Source organism: Halichoerus grypus, chromosome 7 (assembly GCF_964656455.1).
Source record: "Halichoerus grypus chromosome 7, mHalGry1.hap1.1, whole genome shotgun sequence".
Classification (NCBI taxonomy): domain Eukaryota; kingdom Metazoa; phylum Chordata; class Mammalia; order Carnivora; family Phocidae; genus Halichoerus; species Halichoerus grypus.
This window is the reverse complement of record NC_135718.1, coordinates 58,822,636-58,842,874: the sequence shown is the minus strand read 5'-3', so window position 1 is coordinate 58,842,874 and position 20,239 is coordinate 58,822,636. Positions and strand designations below refer to the sequence as shown.

General features: G+C 35.2%; 1 protein-coding gene and 1 pseudogene across 3 annotated transcripts in view; both read right to left on the bottom strand.

The window, feature by feature from the left end:
- CTNNA3 (catenin alpha 3) overlaps positions 1-20,239 on the bottom strand; it is a 1,800,030-nt gene that overhangs the window by 61,943 nt on the left and 1,717,848 nt on the right. For all 3 annotated transcript variants that reach the window (XM_078077659.1, XM_078077660.1, XM_078077661.1), the window contains 2 exons: positions 18,989-19,094; positions 8,980-9,114 (listed from right to left, as the gene is read on the bottom strand). In XM_078077659.1, the coding sequence (XP_077933785.1) occupies positions 8,980-9,114; positions 18,989-19,094 (241 nt within the window). The remainder of the gene's footprint in view (positions 1-8,979; positions 9,115-18,988; positions 19,095-20,239) is intronic.
- Positions 5,295-7,964, bottom strand: LOC118538272 (UPF0488 protein C8orf33 homolog pseudogene; annotated as a pseudogene).

Sequence of the window (20,239 nt, the reverse complement as noted above, 5' to 3'; positions counted from 1 at the left end):
TCCAAAAAATTGATGTCTATATAACATGGGTCTTCTAATTTGGAGTCCAGTAGTTTTTCTACTACCTCATGTTAGTTTCACATGTTGAAGATAAAGAGTCTTTTCTGGTCGGGCTTTCTTAAGAATCTGGGCTCATGGGGCACCTGTGTGGCTCAGCTGGTTAAGCATCTGCTTTCAGCTCAGGTCATGATCTCAGGGTCCTGGGATCCAGCCCCATATCTGGCTCCCTGCCCAACAGGGAGTCTGCTTCTTCCTCTGCCTCTCCCCCTCCCCCTGCTCATGCTTTCTCTCTCTCTCATAAATAAATAAATAAATAAATAAATAAATAAATAAATAAATAAACAAAATCTTTAAAAAAATAATCTGGGCTCATTGAGTCACCATTATCATTAGTTACTACTGTGTTCTGATCAGTGTTTTCCTGTATCTTCCAATGAAAACCATTCCTTATCTCTTGATATCTGTAGCAACCACCCTGGCTCAGTGTACCAATATCACCTGTCATTTTGACACTAAACTCACTAGAAGGCCATTGGGCTTACTTTCAGTAGCAGTAAAGTGAAGAACATGAAAGTTAGATTCTGGTTCTGGCTTTGCCATTAGATATCTTCATGAACTAGGGCAAGTCATTAAAAGTCCCTGACCTAATGGGGTGCCTGGGTGGCTCAGTCGGTTAAGCATCTGGCTCTTAATTTTGGCTCAGGTATGATCTCAAGGTCCTGGAGATAGAGCCCTGCGAGAAGCTCTGTGCTCAGCGGGAAGTCAGCTTGAGGATTTCTCTCCCTTTCCCTTTGCCTGTTCTATCTTGCATGCACTCCAAAAAAAAAAAAAGAAAAGAAAAAGAAAGAAAGTCCCTGCCCTATTTGTTTATAGTTACTTTGAGTTAGATAGTTACAACATGAATAGATTATTTTCAAGTTTCCTTCACTATCACACCTTAGAAATAATCTAATCATGTTATAATTTTCTCAAGAAAATCTAATCCATTGTGACATCAGATTACCTAGACACCAAGAGAATTTCTTAGTCTACTTCACTACAATGCAAAATAAAATAAAATAATATCCCCATACTTTTGCTTGTTTTTAAAATATATTCTTTAAACTACTAAGGTTTATTGTTCCACTTGCCTCCTACCTAGCATTAATATAACAAACAAAAAACACTCCAGAGAATTAAATTTATTGGCAGTGTCTTCTTTCTTTTTACTTTTTCTCCTTGTCCTTCTCTCCTTTCTTCTCCCCTTCTTTATTTCTTGCATCTCTCCCCATTCTATCATAAATATCTCCCAGTCCTTTTTTATGTTTTTTAAAAGATTTTATTTATTTATTTGAGAGAGAGAGAGAGAAAGCACACGAAAGAGGGGAGGGTCAGAGGGAGAAGCAGACTCCCCGCTGAGCAGGGAGCCCGATGCGGGACTCCATCCCGGGACTCCAGGATCATGACCTGAGCGAAGGCAGTAGCTTAACCAGCTGAGCCACCCAGGCACCCCTCCCAGTCCTTTTTTAAATCTCTAAATACTTCAGTTAATTTTCCAAATCTTCTTTTACTTTTCCCAATTTTCTTGATGACTACCAATGATTGCTGTAGGTTGAGAAAGCTCATTAACTAATTCCCTTAATGTCTTAACGTGGCAAGCACATTAACCTACTAAGTCATTCTGTATATACTCAATTGCCTGAGTTCTGTAGGCCCTGGTGGCTCTTTTGGTCAATAGCTGTATTGTTGCTTTTCTTTATCATTCCTAATTGAATGCACACTGCCCCTTGATTTCTGCTACAGCTGAATTGCAGTCGCTTGGCAAATTTTCAATCTTGCTGATCTTTCCCCCCTGACGGATTAGTTTTATTTATTTATCCAATTTTTAAAATTGTGGCTTTGGCACACCTGCCTCAGGGTAAGAGAGCACAATTAAACACATTAAAGGAAACACACAAAATGTGGCCATTACATAATTAATCAGTTTTAAGTAGTATAAAAAAATTGTTGGCCTAAAAGCATAACATTTGGGGAAAGGGTAGTTTTAAGAGTTTAAAATCATTTTAATTTTTTATTTTTTCTCCTGAATTTTATTCTCAATATATACAATCTAGAATATAAAAATACGTATTTCTCTATGGTGAGACTCCTTTAACAAAATATAACAGCTTCCCCACTTGCACCATGCATAAGGACACTAGAGGAATAATTCATGGAAAATTTATGGGACTGCCTTTAGGTAACCCAGGTACATTTTAATCTTCTTAGAGTTATATATTTACTGTATTACTAAATTAGTACATTAATAAGTCAGGGTGGCTATGGAAACTAATCTGCAACAGCATATTTAATTATATAGTTTTGTCATGATTTGCTATCATTTTTTAAATTAAATTTTTATATACTCCCCTTTCTTTGAGAGAGGATAGCTGTTGAAGGCCATGTTCGTTTCGTTTTCTTGTGACTGAAAGATAAGCTGAAGTTGAGTCAGGTTCCATGATCCACGCAATGTTCTGGAGCTCAGCTCTGGCAGAACAATGTCTAGCATACAGTATCTCTGATTACTATCTCAAATCACTGCTGTTAATTTATTTTCCTTTCCAAGCAATATTGAAAAGTGTTTAAAGATATGGACATCTTTACTTTTATCTTTTGTTAAAGTAAAACTGTGGATAGAGCACGCAAATCAATTTTAACAGAAAACTACTCCTCCCATTTTACCAAAATATGGGATCCATCAACAAGAATTTCTTCCCATTTCTCTGTATCGGAATGTGTTTATATCTGCATTAATCCTTATCTCTCAGGAGAAAAGTTCTTTCTTTCCGAATCTAGTCTTTCTACCTTTTTTCCTAATTCCATTCCCTCTCCCTTGCTTAAGATTTTATTCTATCCATCATGGTATTAATTTTTTATAAATCTGTTCTTTCTGGCTTCTTCTTACTCTTTACCTAAACATTTACTCAATTACTTCCATTTTTAAAAGCACATAAATAAAAATGTAAGTCAGAAGAAGAAGAGGAAGAAGAAGAAGGGGAGGGGAAGGAAGGGAGGAAGAAGGGGAGAAGGGGAGAGAAGAGGGCGAGTAGGAAGGAGATTCCAGCAATTCCATCTGCCACTTAAGTCTCTCTCTCTCTCTCTCTCTTTCCGCCTCCCACCCACCCTCCCTTCCTCCCTCCCATCTTTCTCTCTCTCTCTCTCCCCCCTTCCTTTCAACTATAAACTGCTGGAAAATTTATTCTTTGCTGTCTTTTTTTTTTTTCTGTCACTGCAAATTCAGTATTTGGCCACTATGACCTAATTTTTGCCTTTACCATGTTACTGATACTGTTTTGGAAAAGATATAAAGACACTTTATCAGTGCAAAATCCAATATACATATTAAGGCTCAGTCAAACTGAATTTTCTGCATTATTTATAATCTTTGGACACTCTACCTTCAATCATTCAACAATATTCAAGGATCTTATAGTCTAGAGGATAATATATATCAAAAAGCAGATAATTTAATAAGTGTGAGTACTGCTGTGATTTTTGTAAATGTAGAAGGATATCATAGAAACTGATAGTTGCCACCCAATATCCATTTTCTCTTTACAAAGAAACAAAACTCTGATTTAATTGCAGGAAATCGATGTGCCCAGATTAAAACACATACAAACAGACAAATTTTATATTTGCAGCATCTCTTGCATTTATATATAGCCAGATTATTAAATTCTGGCCAATAATATGTAAGTGAAAGCATTTGAAGGGGACTTAAAAAATGTAAGGAATGTTTGCTTCTGCTCCTCTTCATTCTGACTGTCTGGAACATAAAAGCCACAGCTAGAGCTAGAACAGCCATATTTTGACCTTGATAAAAATGAAAGCCAGAAGCCAAGAATAATAAAGCAGGAAGACTAAAGTGCCTGATTCCCTGATAACTTTGCAAAGCTTCCATAACAGTCCTCGATTGCCCATTCTCAGACTGTTTTTATGGAGAGAGTAAATTCCCACAGCCAAGTCTCTGTATTTGACAGAGGCACATTAGAATCACTGGGTATAAGAAAAGAAAGAAAGAAAGAAAGAAGAAAGAAAGAAAGAAAGAAAGAAAGAAAGGAAGGAAGGAAGGAAGGAAGGAAGGAAGGAAGAAAGAAAGAAAGAAAGAAAAGAAAGAAAGAAAGAAAGAAAGGAAGGAAGGAAGAAAAGAAAAGAAAGAAAGGAAGGAAGGAAGGGAGAGAAAGAAAGAAAGAAAGAGGGAAAGAAAGAAAGGAAAAAGAAAGAAAGAAAGAAAGAAAGAAAGAAAGAAAGAAAGAAAGAAAGAAGAAAGAAAGAAAGAAAGAAAAAGAAAGAAAGAAAGAAAGAAGTGAGGGAGGGAGGGAAAGAAGGAGGGAGGGAGAGAGAGAGGAGGGAAGGAAGGAAGGAAGGAAAGAAGGAAGGAAGGAAGGAGAGAAAGATACATATTTGGATCTCTGTCTCAGCTATTTTTTTTTTTTTCTTATTCAACATACTTATACTGGATTGGTTCCATCTATTTCTCTTTCATACCTCTCTCCTGAGTTCCAAAATCCTATACTCAGCTTCTCCTAGAACTTTTTCTTTGAATGCTGCTTAGCCACTGAATTCAACAAGTAAAACCGAAATGAGTTGCTTTACTCTTCCTACTCTGAATCCTATCTTTTGGTTAATGATGCCAGTTTTGACTAAGTAAGCTACCAAATCTCAAAAACTTGGAGGTAAGTCTTAATTCTTCCTTCTTCTTCACTCTTATCCTTCAAAAGATTGACTCTAATCAACTTCTACTTCAGAGTTTTGCTTGCAGGGATCCACTCCTCTCCATTCTCACCAAAAGTGTCTTAATCCAGGAGGATTCTTTTTTCCAAAAATTAGTTTTAATAGTGCAATGACACAGCATAAAGCACTACACCATTTGACAGGACATCCTTTTATAGGTGAGCACCAGCGTACAGTTAGAGAGCTTCCCCAATAATCCTTGTTACCAACAGCTGCTTAATCTCATTCTAAAGTAAAGTGTTCTTTCTACAGCATGATGAACATTCACTTCAGCTTATTGTAGAAGCCTTTTCTAAATGGACCTCCTTCTTCTGGCGGGAAGGACATTTCATCTGAAAACCTATAAATGGGTCTGTGCTTGTCTGACAGTAACCAATACGCTGGTCTCACATCTGTCCAGCAGCCATGGCACCAGATTTCCTGACCAGCCATGCACAGACCAACCCCACATCTGTCCAAAAGAGCATTCCTGGAAAGGCCCTGCACTCAAAACAAACCCCCACACTACTCAGGGAGGGGAACTGTTCCAGGATGAGAGGCTAAAAGAAATTGAACCTAAACTCTTCATCAGGAGTGCCCCGGTGCCTTGGCTCGGCCTGCAGACCCTTTGGCTCTTCTTTCTGGTGGCCTCGCGCACAAGCTGTCCCTGCGCTATGCAGGCTGCAGCCCTGAGAACCCATAGGTTTTGTGCCTGCTCTGCTTCTGTCTGATCCCTGCAGTCCCCAAACAAGGAGCGCATCAGCTGCCTCCTCCTGGCCATGGGGGTTCTTCCACCGCGCAAGGTTGGGATTGCCCCAGTAGCCTACACTTTCTCTTTCGGACTGGGTCTTCGCATCTTGAGGCCCAACTCCAGCTGCTCCGCGAACCACGCCAGTTCCCAGGCCAGCTGGTCCACCTGAGCCTCCGCGCTTAGAGGCGCATCCTCCAAGGCCCGCCCTTCGGAGGCCTTCCAGCCTCCATTGGCCACAGAAGCCCTGTTCAGGGTATTCTTCCTTTGCTTCTTAGGGGCTGCGTCACTTTTATTCTCTTGGACTATTTTAAAAAGTCATACCTAAATACCCCTCTATCCTCCAGTCCCTTATCTTTCCATCTATCACCGCCCTGTCAAAAAGAGTTAATTTCCAAATACGTAGATCGAGATGTTCATCTCGAACTTAAAAATTTTCAATTACTCTCAGTTGCCTGCAGGGTAAAGTTAAAATGTTATAAATGACCCTTTCTAAACAGCCCCTATTTCGTTGGCAGCTTCTCTTCTCTTGCCCCTCCCCCAATCCTCACACCAACAGTACCAAGAACAATTACTTCCAAATCACATCTGACTGCTTGCTATTTCTATGGAATGCCTTCTCTTTCCCTATTTCTATCGTTTTATTTCACTTGTGCCATCCACCTTAAATCCTTTTCCTCTCCTTCTCCATCAGTATACATTTGTTTCTTAGTTATTTATCAAGGCCTAAATTAGAGTCAAGTCAGTCATGGAGCTTTCTCTTGCCCACCTGCCACATCAGTGCAGTTAATTATCCCCTCACCTCTTACTATGCTTTTGTGCATACCACTATGACACAGTTTATTACATTGTTTGAGTCAATTTTGTATATTTGGTTATATTTTATGTATTAATTTTACGCGTACTTGATCATCTTAAAGGCAGCATCCTGTATTCATCTTTTCATCCCCCAGATGTTCTGTAACACCTGACACAGAGATGCTCAAGTCATAGTTGGGGTTTTGGACTAGTTATCTACATTTTGGCTTCCTTCTAAATAAAACTTGTAACTGCAGAATAAGTGCTTGCAGACAGATGTAAGAATGACTAGAAAATAATTTTAATTAAATGCTCTGTTATGAGAATGATCTTCAAATTCCTTTATGCTATGAATTCATCTTCTTTTCCTAAACCCTAACACCCCAGACCCAGAAAGCACTCTCCCTACTTCTTTTTAATCAAATATATTTTCTACAAGTAATGTTTCATGAACCTGATTTTGAAATGCAAACTTTACTTAATGAGCTTTGGATACTCTATAGTTTTGAATAATGAATTTCTGTAATTTTTAATGAGTTTCCTTGCTTTAGAATCATGCTTGTTACTTTTCAAAAGACCTCAGAGAAAAGGGATGACTTAGATTAGAGCTTCTTCTCAATTTAAAAAGGAAAGATAACAAGACAAAAACTCAGGGTCACTGAGAGATTAAAGCAAGTGTTCTTTGGCACATGTAAATGGAATGTATTTAAAAAGCTTTTCAGGATCTACCTGCAAGCAGATGGCTGTAAGGTATATAAAAGGGGGCATGAAATGTTCCCTGTATTCAGATTTATCTCTTCTAAAGGGAAATTGTGGGGAAAATGATGACAAAATAGTTTTAGATTTGCAATGCTATTCCTTATTTTATATGATGACTCAGCTTTTAAATTGTAAATCATGGCTTATAAACTTGTGCTTAATCTATCTGAAAATATGGGTAAATTCATGAATTTGAATCATCATACCAAACAGGAAATACAAATTTGTACATCTGGAGGAAATTATATTTTGGAAGAACAATTAACAGTAACATATTTTAACAGTATATTTCCTGTGAAAGTTTAGCTTCAACAACCTGCAAAAGTAGTAAATAATGAGAAAATAAAATTCATATGGATTTAGGCTTTGTGAATGATAGTGAATGTGTGACTGTGTGAAATAGACAAATGTAAACAGAAGATAGACATAGGTCTACAAATAAATAATATTTTGCACATTTTAAAGCAGTATAATGTTAAATGAGAAAATGAAGACTGGATGGCTAATAATCCAAAGTAAAGATACACTATTTCAAAGCGTATATATGCATATACATGCTGTGTGCATATATGCATTTATATGAATGTATGTATTCAGACACCCACACAGGTTTCTGTGTATAGAGCTTGTGACTACTTAAAATGCATTTTTTTGAAAAGTGCCAGGGCACCAATATTGCACAGGTTGTGTTGGTTTGTTTCATGTTTTTGCAAAATTTTAATGTCAAGGAAACAAAATATTTTTTATCTCTAATACTTATTAGACATAATTTCCACATCATTTACTTTTGATCAGTGCTCTTCAGTTTCATCATAGATTCAAGGTTGTCCACATGAATAGCAAAGACAAGCCTTTGAAGGTAAACCCCAGCTCTGAAGTTTACTAGTATGACCTTGCGGAAGTTTTCAACTTTTCGGAATGTCATTTTTTTCCCAATATTAGTGAAAATGAAATAAGCAAACAATCTCTCTGGCATGCTATTGTGAGGATCAAACAAAATAAAATATAGGCAAAAGCTAGATTGTCAATAGAATTAGTTCCCTGCCTTCTACTCTTGGTGGTAAACTTCTGCTTTTGTTTTTGCAATCACATTCTTTTAAAGCATGTTAGTTCACTGAGGGAAAGTCCAATGTCAGGCTGTAGAAGTCCTAGAAATTACAAACTTACAAGTATGCTGTTATCATTTGTCTTCATGAATATAAGTTCCTAGAACGTTCATGATGTTTCACTTTAACTTAAATTTATAATCTTGGTCCATGTCCTTCTCAAAGTCACTGATAACTGAATCCAATATCAAATATTACTTTATTACCATACCCGCTCTAGAGGAATGATCTACTGTTATTAAAAGATGAGTAGAAATTTAGACATTATTTCTACTATGATCATTTTATAGTGGTTTGAAACTCAGGGTTACCAAAAATTTATGAAAGTTTTTCCAGACCATCTATGTTCTATCATACTCCATTTCTACAATTACATATAGAAATAACACTTTTCAAGGCCTGAATTTCTACATTATAGAAAAGGATAATAGGAAAATGAATATCAATTACTAGTAATAAAGCCATTTTTTCATTGATTTGCAAATCCATATGCATTTATTTCATAAAAATTACGGGATTCAATTCAGAGTTCCATCTGTCCCCCTTTTGAAGTCAGAAAACCATGCTCTAAATTAATATCTATTTCTTACCCAAGTGGCTTACAAATCCTGATTCATTCTAAAATCTGTGGAGTAAATAAAGACAAGTTGTACTGACACAGCATTTCTTTAGCTCGATTCCTTGCCAATTTAATTTCGTGCAATTTAATACATTCTAACTGAGTTTATTCTAACCTACATGGACCTAAAAGATTTGGTGAAGTGAGGAGGGGTGTCGCAGCTTTGTTTCAAGCATCTTCTACATGTGATGGTATAAATGGCAGGCAGTACTCACAGCTGACATGATGAGCTCTCCTCCCAGGTTCTGGATCTCAGCTTTAACTTGACTGCAGATTTTCAGTTGGTGAGAGTAAAACTTAATCTGTTCCAGATAGGCCAATAAATCTTGTTTGCATGATGGATCTGGACACTAAATAGGCATAAAAGATAAAAGTGGAAATAGCAAAATAACTAATAAGTAGATCAGAGTGCTTTCATACCAACATTGGAGGTACCTATAAGGGAGCAACTTTATTGTCATGGAGCCCCATTTCTCAGCCCAAGCCCACATAGATTCTGATATGCTTCCACCGTTAGAAGAGTTTATTCATGTTTCAACCATAATTACTTCAGCATAGACGATAGAAATAGCAAAGGAATTTTCAGACATGAAAAGGTACATAAAATAATTGCCTTTAATTTATGAAAAGGTTAGGAGTCTTCAGATTGCATTTTTAGGTAAATCTAAATAAATATTTTAAATGCAATTATTTCCTTCACTTAGAGTTGCTATTAGAAAACTCCCTGGGACTCATAGTTCTGCATTGTCTGTCCTTTCTTATTTATCTGGGCAAAAAAACATCTGCAACAAATCATACATTATCTTCTATTACTTTCAGCATTACACATCCTTAGCTATTACAGACAAAAGAAATCATTTGCACCTTAGATAACAGCCATGGAATCTATGTGGAGATGAGAAATAAACAAATTACATGTTTTAGAGATGTATTAAACTTCTTTACCAAAAACAGTCTCCTGCACTGTAATGTCATCCGCAAGGAACTTCTTGGGAGGACAGCTTTGAGCTTCAACATACCACGGTAAGTATCTGTGGTTAGGGTTAACTCTGTGTTCTTTCTTCTATGCAATTATAATAGAATTTTTTTAATCCCTGATAACTTACTTGCACTTTAAATACATTTTCATAAGGATGTGAAAATATGGACAATAATTTATATGCAAAGATATTAATTACACCATTATTTATAAAAGCAATATTTGGAAATAACTTAAATGTCCCCAAATAGTGGAAAGATTAAGTTAGAATGCATATCTATATAATGTGATATTAGTCTCAAGAAAATATGCTCAAAGGAGATGGGAAAATAGTTTTAGAAAGTGGAAAAAACAGTATTTGAAATTTATATGCTATCTTAATCAAATTGCTAAATAATATGTGGTTGTGTTTGTGTTTACAACATACTGGGAAATATATGAAATAAACAAGCATGATACAATCAATAATTTTCTTCCTCTTTTACATTTCTTAAAATAGATATATACATAATTTCCATAATTATAAAAATGTTGTCAAAAAAGCTTTAATTCTAATGACCTAAAATGTAAATTGAGAAGACGATGAAAGACTGGGGTGCCTGGGTGGCTCAGTTGGTTAAGCATCCAAACTCTTGATTTCAGCTCAGATCATGATCTCGGAGTCATGAGATTGAGCCCCATGTCTGGCTCCCTGCTCAAGTCTCTCCCTCTCCCTCTACTCCTTCCCTGCTAAAATCAATAAATAAATCTTCAAAAAAAAAAAGGAAAGTATGATGAAAGACCAAAAAACATTCTGTGCAATTCTTCTTTTACCTAGTAATTCATAAATTGGCATGTTATTGAAAAATTCCAGAGAATCTTATTCTCTCTCACATTTGCTAAATAGACTAGACTAGTCATAGCTATAGAATGTGTAGACATGATGAGAACATACTACTCTTGAGTCAAAGTTAATCAGAAAAGGTAGCAAAGAAATTTCTTTGCTTAATTAATTCTTAATTAATTCTTTCTTTTCTTAATTAATTCTGCAGAAATACTATCACAGCCTGGACATATAAATGAATACGTAACCAGTCAGACAATGAGCTAAGAGGATAGTGAGACCTTGACATTGAGGATGTTTCTCAAATTTTAAACAAGGAAGTAAGGGTAATTCCCCAAATCTCAAGAGGATTAAACTGTAACTAAGAAGAAGGAGAAGGAAGAAAAGAAGGACAAAGAGAAAGAAACAGGGAAAGAGAGGAAGAGGAGGAAGAGGAAAAAAGAAGGAAAGGATTTCCCCCAATTTATAGATGAGAAATCAGAAATTTTGAAAGCATAATAATTTCTCCAAGATTGAAGAGCATATGTTAGAGCCAGATTTTGAACCCATATCTATTTGCTTTTAAATCTATTTTATTTTAAATCACTAACTTAAGAGAATTTGATAAGTGTTTTTTAAAATCACAGAATACTGTGAGCTGCAGAGTTTCAAGGAAATAGAGAATTCATGGGAACACTGTCTCCAGCACTGTTCTGAAGTAGAGAGTACTTAGATTTTTTCAAAGACCAAAAACTAGTTATTTAGAATTACCTATAATGATGAAAGGCAAGGCATCTCATTGTTTTGTCATGACAAGAAGTTGATCTTTACTAAGAACTTCCCAAGTGCCAAGCATTGTGCCATGTCCTTTGTGTGAATAATTCTAAGTTAGTATTCCACCATGCCATTTTATTTGGGTTTATATTGTTATTTTGCACATTTGCAAACTGAGTCTAGATAAAGTATATGATTTGTCTTAAAGATTTGATTTTACTTTTCTCTGTTTCATTCATTGCACAATGATGTCTCCTTTAAGACATTTATTCAAAATGCCATTTTCTTTTTCTTTTTAAGATTTTATTTATTTATTTGAGAGAGAGAGAATGAGATAGAGAGAGCACATGAGAGGGGGGAGGGTCAGAGGGAGAAGCAGACTCCCCGCCGAGCAGGGAGCCCAATGCCGAAGGCAGCCGCCCAACCAACTGAGCCACCCAGGCGCCCAAAAATGCCATTTTCTTTGTCCTTGCTGAATAATGGTCATATCTATTATTTGTTCCTATGGATGAACGCAATGATAATCCCTGACACAGATAGTGTTTTATCTGTCATATACTATTCTAGGTGCTTTACTTATATTAACTCTTTTACTAATCACCAACTCCAGGCGGTAGGTTCTATCATTATTTAGCAAAGGAGGAAACTGAAGCACAGAGAAGTTAACTGATTCATCCAGTTAATAAATGGTAGAGCTGTGTTCCAAGTCACATGATCTGGCTACACATCCCTACCTTCACAGTCTAGGCACAATATCAGGCTTCCTGCCAGTCTTATCGTATATAATAAACAATAAATTGCCACTCTGATTTGTAAATTGGTTTCTTAAATTCATACTCTTATTTGTAAATTTTAAGTAAGAAAGTGTGGATTTGTTCCTTAAAGACCAGCACAACTATACATTTATGATAAAATAGAACTTGCAAAGTAATAATTAGGTTCTTAAAGATTTATTCATTTATTCAAGAGAGAGACAGAGAGAGTGAGCGTCAGCTGGTGGGGGCGGGGGCAGAGGGAGAGGGAGAGAGAATCTCAAGCAAGACTCCCACTGAGCACAGAGCCTGAGACAGAGCTCAATCCCACAACCCTGAGATCATGACATGAGCCAAAATCAAGAGTCGGAAGCTTAACCGACTGAACCACCCAGGCACCCCTAATCATTAGATTCTTGACCAATAACCAATGTTGCAATTACCTAAGGTTAAGCAAAACATATAGTTTCTCTCAAGAGACTCTTCAAGGCCATACTACAATTGTCTAAAATTATCTAATTCTGCTAAGGAAACAATGAGTCAAATGAGTACAAAATTTGAAGTTCAACTTTTGAAATTCAAAGTTGTTTGACCCAGATTCACCCTTTTTTTTCCAGAATTGATGAGAATTCTTTGTTACCCCTAAAGACCATAGCCAGTTTTATAGGTGAAGTAGAAAAACATACTAATTGGTAAATTCCATGCTATAAAATTTATTAAAGCCTTCTTTCCTCTGACATTTGGAAAGCCTTCCTGAGTCAATTTTGGCTGCATAATAGCAGAATCAGGAGAATGAATCATTCCCACTTTAAGAATCCTCGTCTATTATTTGCCAAACCCCCCTTACAAAATCAAATAATGTTCTCCCTACTTTTTATATTTTTACAAAAGGGTGATAGAAAAAGTTTGGGCCCTAAATTTTAGAACATCATGCCCTTGACTTTTTTTTAAAATAAAATTTGCATAAAAATAACTTTTAGGGTGCCTGGGTGGCTCAGTTGATTAAGCATCAACTCTTGATTTTGGCTCAGGTCATGATCTCAGGGGTCCTGGGATCGAGCCCTGTGTAGCTGTGCTCAGTGGGGAATCTGCTTGAGATTCTTTCCTTCCCCCCCGCCCCTCCTCTTGCTCACCTGTGATCTCTCTCTCTCTCTCAAATAAATAAATAAATCTTAAAAAAGAAAATTAAAAGAACACTGCTAGGGGCTTTTAGGCAAATCAAGTGGTAGAATATCATAACACACATTGGTTACTATTTCCCAGTTTATTAAGACAGGAGATGTTGACCAGGACATCTGGTTAGCTTTTTAATGCATAGATTTTTTTTTTTAAGTTTTTTAACCCCCAGGACACTTACTACAGGAAAGCAGATGGCATGTCAGCCTAGGTGGTTTTCTCACATTAAACCAGCCTTCACTCTTCTAACAAGATGCTTGGTACCAACACAGAATACATCATTTCATAATGAAAGCAAAAGTAAAAAACATTTAATACCTTCAAGTCTGAATTTTAAGAGTGAATTAGCAAAGTGAATACTTTTAAAGATCTTTATTCCATAAGCTTCACAATTTTTTCGCCCATACTAGAGTATAAACTTTATTTAAGACACATTTAAAATGATTTTGCAATTATAGACAGCAGTTTAAATTCTGCTACGCTGGCAAAGTTTGTTAATAAAAAGTAGTAGGTGTCATCGTGAATTTCTAGAAGAGAAATTTCAAGCCATCAGTGATAGCAAAGGGCTTGAGTCCATGACCTTTCCCTTCCCTCAGGGTTCATTTCTCCACTTTCTACTCCAGCTCAGAGGCTGTCTCATTTCATCTTCCTTGGGATCATAGATTACCAACGATCCCATCTTTTTCTGAAGTTTTAATGTCTCCTTTTTCTATTCTTAATCTTTCAACATGATGTCCCTCAGAACAAAAACCCTCCCTCAACCTTATAATCTCATCTCTCTTCCTGTTCATGACCATGAGTTCTAAAAATTTTTCAATGTTGCCTCATTGACATTCTCAGTTTTTGGTTTTGGGCATTTGTGATTCTCACCCTCTTCTTGGACAATAGTACACATTGTTATGGCTTCAACTATCACAAAATACAAAGAACTAAATCTTTGTTATCCAGCCCTGTTTTCAGAAGATACATGTGGATTTGCCCAGTCCATCATTTGTCTCATCATTTCATACTCAACACACATATTCTTCAACTATCTCATAACCCACTTTGCCTACTATAAAACCTATTTTCCCCTCTATTAACCATCTCAACAGGAATGCTTTCTCTCTCTCTCTCATCTATTTGGTCAGTCACTAATTTGGAATTATTCTACCCCTTGAATCTCAGCACACTTGGAACATTTTTTCCTCTTTGCTATGCCCAATCACTGCTGCTCTTTAGCAAACTGAGGTTTCTATTAGTCAGCCATAAAAAAGAATGAGATCTTGCCACTTGCAACAACATGGATGGACCTAAAGGGTATTACACTAAGTGAAATAAGTCAGACAGAGAAAGACAAATACCATACGATTTCACTTATATGTGGAATCGAAAAAACTAACCAGCCAAACAAACAAACAAAAGCAGAAACTGTCCCATAAATACAGAGATCAAACTGATGACTGCCAGAGGGAAGGGGTGGGGGATGGGCAAAAAGAGTGAAGGGGAGTGGGAGATACTAACTTCAGTTTTGGAATAAACGGGAAACAAAGGTACAAGCCTAGGGAATATAGGGAATGGTATTGTAATAGCATTGTATGGTGACAGATGGTAACTCCACTTGTAGTGAGCACAGCATAACAAATAGAGTTGTCAAATCACTAGGTTGTACATCTGAAAATAATAACATTGTGTGTCAACTATACTTCAAAAAAAGATACAAACAGATAATATACTTTAGTATCTATCTATATCTATTTAATTCCTGAGAAACTGCTATGCATTTATTTTTATAAAGTTCATTAATGTGGAAAACAAATCTAGGTATCAATATCTTTGCTCAAAATAAATTTCAGGTAGATAATAGCATCAAAATACAAATATTGTCACGAGATGCATCTAGAAATTATATTCTTAAGGGACATGTTAGAATGATATAATAAATGCTTCAGAAGTTTCTTTTTTGCATACTTTTATTAGAATACATTTTTTACTCTCATAACATCAGCAGGGAAACAATTCAAATGAGGTGAGCCACTAACAACATTTTGTTAAAATATCAGTACAAATTCCATTTATCAGTTGTTTTGTTCATAGTTAAATGCATTGTATATGATTTGCCTTGTGATCCTTTATCTTGTTTCTTAAATGCCATCCTATCTTGAATTAGCATTGGCTTTCATTATATTTAACACTAAAATTTCATTTTAATTGTGTTCAGTTATGATTATGTGGGAATAGCCATTAGATAGTGTGGATATCTTCGCTTTGGCAAAAATAGAGTGAAGGAGTATTATAGGCTTCAGACACACCACTCAGAGGTAAGAAAGTCTAATTTTGCCCTCTCCTAGTGCAAAACACTTTAGCAGATATTCATTTTATATCGGTTCCTATTCATCTCTTTCCTATTTGGGGATATACAGCTTCTCTAATTAATTGAGATCTATGTATTTTTCCTACCTTGTGAGGTGTTATTCAATTCATCTAATTTAGAATATCTGCTTAACATAATGAATTACAGTGTAGAGTTGAGGAATAGAAAGAGATGTGTACTAAGAGTCTGGAATCTTGGATTTGTAAGAAGAGTATTACTCTAACTCGTCATTCTCTTTATTCATCGATAACATGTTTAAGAATTGTGATAGCTAGCAACATCCTGTCCTTTAGGGATATGCTGCCTAATAGAGACAGAATTTGTACCAGAGTTCTACAGAACTTAAGCAATACATCTTAAATGGCATAAATGACCTACCACACCATGTCAAGATACTTCTAAAGCCCTAAAGATGTTGGCTGATTGGGACAAGTGAGCTTATATTAGAGTTCTGGATGTTAAAACAGCTAATTAGGGTGCAGCCAGAGTAGTAAATTGTATTTGATTACACACAGTAAACTTATGTTCAGGGAAGCAAAACAGGGAAGAAGGGTGAAAAAGAAAGAAAGAAAGAAAAAAAGGAAAAAGAAAGTTCAAGTAGATAGAATTAGAAACCTCAATTAATGTAATTTCATTTCATTTTCTCTGCATATGAACTGTACTCTGAAATGTTAGAGAATGAAACTAAATTTAACACTATATATAGATATAGATATCATAAGTCCATGTTGGGTGGAATTGAAAATTTTTTGATGTTTGATCTTCTGACTCTTTAGTAATAAATAGACTAGAATCATAAAAATGGTTAAAAAAAATTTTTTTGAACTAATTAGGTTGTTCAAAATAGAAAGCAACCAATGTTCTAGCAGATACTTTTCATAATACACATAGACACTGAAAATTGCCTTGCTTATTCATTTGCATTCCACAATAAATTTCAGATACTATTTGCTGTCTGAAATTTTTTTGTTAATCTATCAAATAATATCAGAAGCACAGTCATAGACAATCTCCCCAGATGATCTCTATAATAAGAGTCAGTTTCATAATTCTCAGTTTTTATTCTTGAGAACCTATTTGTTCAGAACAAAAGTAATTCATTTGAAACTACTATCCTATATGAAGTGGAAAAAGCCAAAGAGGGTCATCTATAATTTTTCATTATTCAATGACTTTTTCTTTAATCTTCTTTTAAAATGTAAAAGCTATATGGAAGCGAGACAATACTTTTGCTTTCTTCCATGTGATTTGGATCAAACTAAAAACAACAGTATAATGTAATAAAGCTGCATTATAAAAGTACCTGTAGCAAGGTGAATCTGATGCAATTAAAAAAGATCAATATAAGAAAAAAAACTTCCAAGTGACACAATTTTTTGAACTTTCAAAACTGTGCATTCTAAAAGAAACAGAAGCACACTGACAGGAAGTGTTAAATATTTAAAAAGTTATCAGTAAACATAAATCTGTCTAATGCATTATAGTTTCACTTACTCTACTAGTACTTGGTCTCCCTCATAAAAGTCAATGCAATAGAATTCTAAAATACAGAAAACTGTGGGTGGATTTGTGTTTCAATCATTTATTCATACTGTATTTTGAATTATATTAGGATAGAGTTTGTTTTTAACTGTAAATACTAAATACTAAAAAGATTAATAAAATGATTATAATGCTTAAAGTAGCAAGATACTGAAAATATACATATGTATACACAAGAAATATTTAAAAATGTTTGTCTCTGTTAGTATTCTTGTATCTTTTCCCCTCTATCTAGAAATATCTAATAATATACTTTAAAGTTGATCATGTTTTAAAAAACAGAGAATAAAAAGAGTACATAATAAGAAGCAGCCCACCAAAGTTTCCCTCAAAGTATATAAGCAAGAAATAATATGGACTAGTCACGAAGTCAAAAAGAAAAGTGCTTTTTTTTTCCCAAAGGGAAACAGATATGTATTATGATGGTGAATAATATAAAACCTACAATACTATATCTCAGTTTGAAACATTGAGTGAATTTCTCAATACATTAACTAAAGAAATTGACAGATTTTTCAATTAAAGTTGGGCGAAAGGTAATTAATAATATAGCTGCTGGAAGGGGAGACGAACCATGAGAGACTATGGACTCTGAAAAACAAACTGAGGGTTCTAGAGGGGAAGGGGATGGGAGGATGGGTTAGCCTGGTGATGCGTATTAAAGAGGGCACGTTCTTCATGGAGCACTGGGTGTTATATGCAAACAATGAATCATGGAACACTACATCAAAAACTAATGATGTACTGTATGGGGATTAACATAACATAATAAAAAAAATGGATCTAAAAATAATGTAGCTGCTGCCTAGAAAATTGTAACAGAGACACGAGAAATCTAAAAAAAGTAACTGAGTAATGTATAGAATTGTTGAAACTAATATAATCCTGTATGCTAATTATACTTCAATTAAAAGATAAAAAATAAAATAAAATTTAAAAATAATTTAGAATTAAGAAACAAAACAAAAAAGAGAACAAACTGTTGGTTGCCCCAGGGAAGAGGGTTGGGGGGATGGGTCAAATAGGTGAAGGGAGTTAAGAGGTACAAACTTCCAGTTATAAAATAAGTAAGTCACAGGAATGAAAAGTACAGCTTAGGGAATATAGTCAATAATATTGTAATAACCTTGTAGGATGACATATGGCAACTATACTTATCGTGCAAGCATTTTGTAAAGTATGTAATTGTTGAATCACTATTGTTTACCCCTGAAATGAATATAATATTGTATGTCAACTATACTTCAATTAAAAATGTTAAAAAAAATAAATAGAACAAACAAAAAAAGAAAGGAAGGAACCCAAGTGTTTAGAAATTTTAGCATTTGTCTCTATAAGGAATATATGCTTTCCACATTTTATATCTTCACTTTAGTATTCTACTATTTGTCTTAGAATTTTACATAGAATGCCAGAATATATTGTTAACACTAAAAACTAACATAATAGAATTTTGGAAGGTATTGATTTCTGAATAGCAAAAATAAGAAATCTAAGGTTAAGAAAAAAAATACTAACATTGAGTCTTAGAGCCCATGAAAATAATTTGAGTATATATGAAACTCGCAAAGGTTGGTATTTTAAATAATTTTAATATATCTTTGAAGCTCAAAAATCTAGAAATAATAAAGCACTAAATAATAATAATAATACCCTAAGAAATAATTAAGCTTCCTTAGAATTAATTTCCCACTACTTGTGTATTAATTATGCAATAAGATTTTTAAATAATAATTTAGGAAAAAGCAATCCAATAACATAAAAATCCAACTTTGTTTTAACGAGTGTTGCATGGTAGAGAGCAATTAGCACAGACTTTCATCATGTCCCTTTGTAGAGAACTCACCTGGTTAGCAATCTGCCGAGCAAGGACATCCATCCTTGATCCTGATTCTGATATCATTTTAGCTGCATAGATCACATCAGTTGTATGCTTTAGTGGTCCTTTGCCCCTTAAAGCAAAAGAATACATGTTAGTCGCAGTGGCTTATGCTAAGACACAAATGCACGCACACATGAAATTTGCACCCCGAGTACTGGCCATTCTCTTTACATACTTCAGTTTTGGAGAGGCACCAATTAGACACCAATATTAAATGAAAAATGAAAAACAAAAGAAGTCCCATTGTGTTGAGATTCAGGAAATACTGCCAAGAAGATGAACTCCATTTGATCTTCGTTCCCCAGTATTTATAATAGTAGATATTTCAAAGCAAAGGTCTTCTCCTAATTTTAAGAGAAAACATGAGATTTTGGATATTTTGTATATATTCAACATTGCATTTTCATCACCAAGTGTACTTTTTATCTTTCTCTTTATAATCCTTTTTAAAGATTTTATTTATTTATTTGAGAGAGAGAGAAAAAATGAGCATGAGCAGGGGGAGAGGCAGAGGGAGAGAGAAAGGGAGAAGGGAGCAGGGAGCCAGACGCAGGGCTCGATCCCAGGACCTGAGATCATGACCTGAGCCGAAGGCAGACTCTTAACCGACTGAGCCACCCAGGCGCCCCTCTAATCCTTTTTTTAAGTCTTTCAGTTAATTGCATTTTGTTTTTGCCACATTATATCTTCTCCACAATTAATTAATTGTAGTATCATAGTAATACTAAGTATGAATCTGGAGTCACACTACCTTGGACTGTTTCCAAAAACAGACCACTACTTCTTACCGTTTTGTGTAAGTCAAGCAAGATAAACAGCCACTCTGTGCCCCAGTTTCCTTAGTGGTAATAGGAGCACATACCACATGGAGTCATTCTAAGGATTACTTGAGCTAATATCTAACAAGTGCTCAGAACATAGCTTTAAAGTAAATACGTATTCAAAAATATAAGTTGTTATTGTTGTGGTTGTTACTTTAAAATAATTTTGGTTCCAAATGCCATGGAATAAAAGTTGGGTTCATTTATGGGTTTTACAAGCTAGGTAAAAAGAAAGAAATGCACTTCTTACACTTTTGGAGTGGGATCACATAAGGAGATACTTTTTCTATCTTCTCTTTCCTCAAAAATAAATGATTATCTGAACGAATGGAGCTTCCATACACCCCAAGCTCTCCTTTCCCTATGACCAATTCCTTACCCTCTTCTGTCTGTC